At 39.2% G+C, this 8,147-nt stretch overlaps 1 protein-coding gene across 5 annotated transcripts in view; it reads right to left on the minus strand.

The window, feature by feature from the left end:
- Positions 1–3,500: 3,500 nt before the first annotated feature.
- Positions 3,501–8,147, minus strand: part of robo1 (roundabout, axon guidance receptor, homolog 1 (Drosophila)) — a 222,724-nt gene continuing 218,077 nt past the window's right edge. For all 5 annotated transcript variants that reach the window (XM_013914663.1, XM_013914662.1, XM_005748130.1 and 2 more), the window contains 3 exons: positions 6,147–6,422; positions 5,870–6,063; positions 3,501–4,145 (listed from right to left, as the gene is read on the minus strand). In XM_013914663.1, coding sequence (XP_013770117.1) covers positions 4,131–4,145; positions 5,870–6,063; positions 6,147–6,422 — 485 coding nt within the window. In that variant the 3' untranslated portion in view covers positions 3,501–4,130. The remainder of the gene's footprint in view (positions 4,146–5,869; positions 6,064–6,146; positions 6,423–8,147) is intronic.

Below are 8,147 nucleotides of genomic sequence, written 5' to 3' on the forward strand. Positions count from 1 at the left end.
GTAATAAACTGGAACAAATGTATTTCCGTCTCCAATTAGGATAAGTCGCTGTCTAGAGTCCCTCTGTGGTGCCAGTGTCATTTCCTGATTCTTTTTATGGATATTTTGTTTTGTTACATCAGCAGCCACCCATCACCGAGTGAGTGACGAAAAGGGATGAGTACTGTATTCACTCTCTTATGTAACCTCATTGAATTCTCCTTACACCTAATTGGCAGCAATCTAGGCCTGTCAAATTGAATATAATCCCTTCGCTGTTGGTTTTAGCTTCCCTCTACGGTTCCAAATGCCTTTACTGAATGACATGGCATGCTGATATTGTGAGTAATGGAGAACACTAATGGAATTGGCATTAGGTAATACATTTGAATAGCTACAGTACAGAACAGAAATGGCTATTTAGCGACTGAGCCAAGAATATTGATAGTTCCCTCCTTGATGGTGTTGTTGAAGTACATTGTATACTTTTGGTTGAGGTCAGCTCATATTAGTTCTCATTAAAAGTGTTTAATGTAGCTGATGCAATTACACTTGGGTTATTATGATCAATTACATTTATGGTAAATATATCATTAAAATAAATGTGTGCCTTTTATGAATAATTTATTACACCAGCAGAAATAGTTTTGTATACTTCGCACACATTATTGATTAGTCAGAAATGGGAAATTAATAGAAATCCTGTTTATGTTTTTGAAAAGTGCTAAAAACGAATTGAACATCTCATTGCTTATGTTGTGCAATACTCTAGAAATTGCTCTGGAAATCCTGACAACGTTTTGGGGGGTTGGCAGTGGGGGGTGTCAGCTATATGCAACTGAGAGATCAAAGTGGAAAGTGGATCACATTTTGCACATTATTTTAGTTTCTTATTTTGAAAAGTTAAAATGTTGGCTGTATTTAGCAGCCTGCGAGTTATCGAGTATTTAGTAATGCAAAAATAATATAAATGATTAAAAGCTGCATATTGTCAACATGCTTTACTCTGTTTATAAGTCTGTGGTATTAGAGTTGCACAACATGTCCTCAAAATTCTGTTCCGATTTCTGGAAAAATGTTGGCTCATGTTCCTGATGATGCAATGAAAAAAAATTGTTTATCTGCATTTATAAGTTATTTTATCTTTTGGTTTTAAGTAAAACCGTAAAGAAACCCTTTAGTTTAACAGTCACTAAAGTAACTTAACCTTTCTAACTTGTCAGGAGCTGCACAATATTGTCACATTATAAGACTGAAAAGTATTTTCCATCTAGGATCTAGTCAAGAAGGGTTGCCTCATTGTTTTGTGCACTATAGGAACAATATTGCGATATGATGCAAAAACTTGCAAATGACTCCAAATGATTTGATGTAGCACAGACCTGTTACAGTATAAAAGGCTAAAACTGCCATTTAGATATTTGACCCAATAGTGACAAAATGCTTGCTGCAGACGTGCAGAGAGTATCACAGTTTTTCAGTTCTTACTGCCAGCAGCAGCTCCTTTTGTGTTGTGCCGTGATGAAAGATGTGTGCGCAGGTGGGCAGCTTATAAAAACTTGGTTCTGTGTTCCCTTAACGGTGATGTGTGTTGGTACACAATACTGTTTCTTAGTGTGTTTCTTACTTGCAGACAAGAAAATGGAGGCAGCTTCTTAGTAGTGATGTGCAGATCGATACTGAAATATAGATTCCTCCGATACCAGTCATTTATGTTATATAATCGATTCTCATAATAAAATGTAGATATTTTAGTAATTTAGGGTAGATTTGTAGTTTATCATTAACAGGAACAGAGTGGAAAGAAACGATATCATTCAGATTGTCTACATTGGAAGGAACTACTTCCTCTTCCGCCTTTCATAATCATATGCGACTGTATAAATGTGTCGCTGCCCCGAGTGCGCACTCACAACAATGACTGATCGTAAATGGAGTCATGTGCGGACGTATTTTACCTCCACAAACAGCCGAGTCGTGGTTTGCGATACAGGTGGCAAGACAGTGAGGTGTTGTGGCAACACCACTAACCTCGTCAAATACCTCAGTAAATCATATCACAGAATATGACGAGCTTATGTTGAGGTGAACTGAAGAGGAGGAGGGACAGGTGCTGCTAGGGCGAGACAGACGTCTCTCACGGAGTCCTTTAGTACCGCAGGCAGGAAACGTGTTCAAATAGCACACAGCTTCAGTTTTTGAATTTCTATATGATAATTCTGCATTGTCAAGCGATAAGAACAAGTAGTCTAATGTCCTGTTATCATTATGAAGCTATACAATAGCAATACAATAAATAAAATAATTTTTTGTACAAAGTATCTGTATCGGATCAATATCGTCGATACCACCCTGAATTTTACTTGGTATCGGATCGGAAAGGAAATCAGTGGAATCGCACATCACTACTTCTTAGGAAAAGATAACAGAGGGCAATACATAGGTTGTTTTTTGTTTTGTTTTTTTTGTTTTTTCCCCCCCATTCTTATGCTGAGGGGCATAATTGCACATAATTGAGTCTATGGTGCGATCATCTGTGTCATATTATGACATTGTCTTTTTTTTTTTTTCTCCCTGCCTTGTAACGGTTTCGATATGAGTTGTACAAACTTTAGCTTTGTTTGGGGTTTTTCCAAAAACACCAAACTAGGAGGCCTGGGAAAGCCTCAGGATCCCTGCAGGAGTTGGAAAGTGTTCCTGGGAATAAATTCTGGATAAGCGGTAGAAATCTGATGGCTGGAAAGATTCTTCAGTAGGAGTGGGGTTGTGCCAAAAACACCAAAGGAAAATGGATGTTGAGTCATAGAATAACAAATTGTTGGTCTTAACCTTTTTGTGGATTTGAGCTTTAAAAAAAAAAAAAAGGATATAGGCTTATCCTTTCAGAAAATACTGACAAATGACCAAAGGAACATTTATAATTTGAACTTTTTTTATTCATCTTTTTTTAAAGTTCTTTTTACTTTTTTGCTTTACGAAACAAATGTTTGCAGATGTCCTATGAATAAACAACAGCACCCTTTCTCCTTAAAACAGGGCTCAATCAGCCCTTTAGTATCAAGAAAAGAGACTCTTCTTGTCCAATTACAACCTCTCCAGATTCCCAAAGTGACATTTTTCCTGTATTTGACATTCATTTAAGTGCATTCGGAGTCAGCATTACCATTTCAATTAATGTGCAATAGCTGAGTTTATGGTCAATGTGAAAAGGTATTTACATTGCAGCTATGACTCACATTAACTGTTGTTGTCATCACTTGTGTCAGAACTGGAGAGGAAGACAATCACAACATAAGGAGTCTCCTTTCAAGCACAGCCTTTGTAAACGGCAATCTTTACCTACAACATCATCATCATCATCATCAGGATTAACTAGACTCTTTTGTCATACCTGTTTTCCTCCAGTAAGACAAAAAGGTTAATAGATAGAATGGTTTAAAATAAAGTTTAGTGATTGTGCTTTTAAAACCAAAGTAAAACAAACAACAAACATTGATGACAACACAAAACATAACAGTGCATTACAAAAAAAAAATATATATAAAAAAAAAGGAAAAATCCCAAAGTGGCACTTTCTTGGGGAAGCTAAATAATATAGCAATTTACAACATGGATGGAATTGATAAAATAATTATATTTACTGGCATAATAAAATTAGAATTTGCAAAAAATAAAACAAGGAAGACAATTTTGAGGTACCACAATGGGTAAAACAAGAAGACATCATGTATACATGTATATTTACAGACAGTCCACCTCTCTCTGCTTGCAGCTAATTTATTACAGTAACATCTCACTGTATGGGCTTTCCAAAGTTCTTTTCAAGGCAAGCTGAGTCATGTCAATATCTGGAGTAAGAGTTCACTCCATATTGCATTGGAATTAAACATAAATATACTACTGTGTATTTTGTTTTGAATGCACCATTTTATTCTTCACTCTTTCGTTTTTTTCCAATGGACATATAAAATGATAAGTTAGAAAAAAAACAACATTGGTCTGTTTTCCAGATGTAAAGAAACACTACTGATGTACAGTATGAGGGCAGCCAACATGATGGTGAAATACTAAGATATTTAAAACTGTAAGAGAAACAATGGTGCTCCATTCTTGGACAAAAAATCAGAACAGTCTGTCCTTTTCCTCCTTCTTCAGCTTTCTACCATCTGGGAAAAACAAAAACATTTTGGTTAGCACAAAGGTCAGCCAATATTGACTCACTGTAGATCTGTATCTGTGTATCCCATTGTTGGAGGACAATTTAAACAAAAGTATTTTATATACGAAATTATTGGCTGCAAAGGATTTTGATTCTTTGCAATCAATACCTTATTAAAGTCATAGACATCACCAAAAGCCGTTTTGTTCAGCCAGGCCATCAATGGCCATGTAACATTTTCTGTAAATTCTGTGAGTCTCGGGCAGCTCGACTTGGGGGAAGTGTTTCCAGCTGCACGTCCTTTACCTGGAGTCGAGTGTTTTAACCGATGCATGAAACGATACATTTTTAGACATAAGTTGTAACGGCCGCCGTTTTCTTCGTGAGTATTTATTACACGGCGTGCTGCGGGGAAAAGCCTGTTCTAACGTTTGACTCCAAGGTTTATTTTTTTAGCACCTGGTGGCTCTTTTTTACTTCTCATCCGTTAATAATCTGCTCTTTCACGTGATTCAGTTTATTTTGAAAAGTCTCAACAGGATCTTGAGCTTTATTGTGAAAGGTTTATGTGGAACTTAAACAAGCGGACACACGATGCTGTTACTGTCGTTGTTGCTAATGACAACGCATAAAAACAGGCGCTTGTCCGTCCATAATGTGGTTATATTAAATATAAGAGAAAGAGAGAACTTTAAGAAATTAATTAAATTAATCAAAACTGTGAAAAAATATTGCCGTAAACAGTTTATTTTGCGACACCACGAAACAAACGATAGACGTTTTTATATCGTCATCCGATATATATCGTTATATCGAGCAGCCCTAGTTTGGCTCATTACCAATTTGGACTGTGAAGTGTTGTCTGTTGGCTGAACCTGAGCTGAGAGTATATCCCTGTACAGAATGAATCCATCTACTTCTATCAGCAGTCGCATCATAAATAAACGCTAGTGACCCAGTTTCATTGGCGGCTGTACGTACCCATTTTTGCTGTGTTTTTGATCAGGAACTGTTGCAATCCTACTAATTACTTTCCTTTTCACGCCATTCTGGTACAAGATAATTTTTGTTTTCTTTTTTTCTTTTTGTCCAGAAGAACTGTGCTCTTTTATGTGATATGTCTACCTCCTTAAGACTAGCTAACTATTGCATAGGGTTTTTCCGAACCAAGGAAAGAATTTTGTGGTCATTCACTTCAGGTGTTTTCATTGGTCTTTCAGGCCTTTTGGTATTGCTGAGCTGCCTAGTGCATTCCTTGTTTTTAACAAATATGGATTTGGGCCATATTTGGGCCATTACTATAATATTTGCTTTCTCTCTGATAGGTTTATTTTGGCTTTTAGCCAGTAGTGTCTTTTGCATGATGATCTTTTTTTCCTCATGTTAAGACTTCCAGTTATTGAGACTTAACCTGCCTACTACACTATTTGTCAGTCAGTTGTCCAATTCCTTTTCAGCCTCTGAAAATTGCCAAACAACTAATGCAATATGTTTGGTAAAAATACCTTGATTTAAAATATAGAGCCGTTGAAATAAAGTTGGCTCTATACAGTCTGATGGTGTAGAGAGCCAAAAATGACAAAGATTGTGTCATTGTCCAAAAACTGTATTCAATCTCTTGCCAAAATTAACAGATGCAAACATGGGACATTGTCTTTGACATTACTCAAGTAGAATGCAGATGCCCATCAAGTATATTTCAGAGAAGTAGAATCTAAGACTACCCTTTACCTCTATCTCTTCATCTCCTGGTTGGAAGGCGCCGGAGGTGTTGAGGCCCATATCTGCAGGGTTCCTTCGCCCTCCTTCTCCTCTCCGCCGGCCCCCTGAGCCCCGGGAGGACATGGAGCTAGAGGAGCTTGGGTCTCGGGGGCTGTTGACTGTAGGGAACTGTGGTCGGCTATACGGCATAATGTCTTCTGAACCTATAAACAGGGAACAATAGTTAAGAATCAAGGTGCTACCCATCGGACTGAAGAATTCCTTTATGCTGTAACTATTGTAGTACCTGCATGCTGGCGTGCTTTGTTGGTAGTGCTACTCTCATGTTTATTCCCTTTCCCTCCGTGAGCAGTCTTTTGTCTATCCTGAGCATCTTTGCGTTCAGATGAGCTGGTTCTGGGGTCCGAGTCCTCTCGGGCTCGATATCCCCCTGTTCCTCCTCTCTTGTCTCGACCTTCACCGGCTTTGGGGGAAATCACTCCCCGGCCCTCCAGAGCTACCTTGGAAGGGTGTGTAGGGGACTTGAGCACTGCTGGAGGGGGGATGGGTGGAGGTGGGAGATCTGAAAAATAAACACAGGAAGCAAAAGCACATTAAAAACAAAATAAAACCCCACAAGAGTTTAGAAAATTGCAACAGACTGGAGAACAAGATCTGTGTACTTATGAAACTTTAGTGTGTATCATCTGTCACTCACTTGTCTCACACCTGCAAGGTGATGCACAAACACAGCTGTGATGTGTGTACATACACCCAGAGCTGCAGACATAGCCATGCTGAACGGAAACTCCTCCGAACAGACAGTAAACAGAACAGATGACATTAGAGAGGCTGAATCTGCCAGAGAGTTATGAGATTTGAGCAAGAGAGGAGGGGAGTGTGACGGTCAGCAGCTGCCTCTCTGGCCTATTCGACTTCTTCTGTCGATGAATCAATGCTGCTTGTCCTTGAGCCATTATTCATATGAGACCAGCCAGTGAGCCGCCTGGCCTCTCACACATCACACGGCTATCTAAACAAAACGCAGAGCAAAAGCCTTGTCTGCTTGCGATCAATGGCATTTCATCTTCTAATCAGCTACCAACCTGGAGGATGGTTTTGTTGGCAGCCAGACCCTTAATCCACATTGGATTAGAACGTTATTAAACATAGTGAGCGTCAGCTCTTACACTTAAGATCTCAGTGGCTACCTCACAGACTTTAAGACAAAACTGGATTAGAAGAATCAAAGATTTTTATTCTTTTTTTTTTTTTTTTTAAACACAACAAGCTAATGGGGCTGGTAATGTCTTTGCTGTGTTGTTTTAGCAGTATAGTGAAGCTTCAATACACTTTCCTGATTATCCTCCACTCCCCTTGAATACAAAAAAGGGATGGTCAATATCATATAGCAGAGAGGCGTCTGCAGTTTTTTAATATCTGTCTTGCCTCCTGAGTTCTGCCTCAGTCAGAGTCCGATCAATGCCACGGTCTTTGAGCTATAGCTTGCTACAACGGAGGAGCTGAGCGCCTTTTAGATTTACGAGGAAATATCGGCGAGAACAGAGCTCAGATCTGAAACTGTCTCAGAGCTTGCCAAGGAGGATTAATCTGAGGGTCTGGTGGTTAATTAGGCAGGCAAGGCTGAAGCATATCGGAAGAGAAAGGAAAGAGTTAAGTTCGGTGAGGAAGCAGACAAAGGCATCAGAGTCAAACATAATATGAATCATGGAGAGAATATAACTTCACATTAACTGTGCAAACAAAAGAAATGACTAGGTCAAAAAAGGATAAGTAGTAGGGAAGTGAGGCTGCTGAGGTGCAGGGGTAGAGGTGTTGATTTTTTTTTTCTGGTTAGCAGTCTTAACCTAAAGAAATTAGGACACCTCAGGGATATATAAACAAATGACAGATATGTGTTTGCCTCTGTAAATGTAATTTGTGCCTAGAAAACAGGGTTTGTGTTTCCTTTCTTTTAAATTTCATTAAATCTTTTTTACCTATCACCTCAGAAGCAGTATTCCAAACCACAGACAGGGTCTGTAGGGTGGGAGGGTGGGTGGTTGGGGGCAGGGGAGGCAATAAACTCTAAATGAAAAACAATCCATTCAGATCAAATGTAATCAGCAGGAGGACTGATAGGCAGACAGAACTGCAGAGCTGTCAGTACGCCCCCTCCTTGCTCAAACAAAGACGGAGCAGAGCAGGAAAGGAGAGGAGAGTGGAGTGGGATGGAGAGATCACGCCAATGGGAGGGGCAGCGGATGGGGAGGAAGCCAGGATATAAGGATGATGGTTTGGGGGGGGG

Source organism: Pundamilia nyererei, unplaced genomic scaffold (genome assembly GCF_000239375.1).
Source record: "Pundamilia nyererei isolate P.nyererei 1_Seehausen unplaced genomic scaffold, PunNye1.0 scaffold00214, whole genome shotgun sequence".
NCBI classification, from domain to species: domain Eukaryota; kingdom Metazoa; phylum Chordata; class Actinopteri; order Cichliformes; family Cichlidae; genus Pundamilia; species Pundamilia nyererei.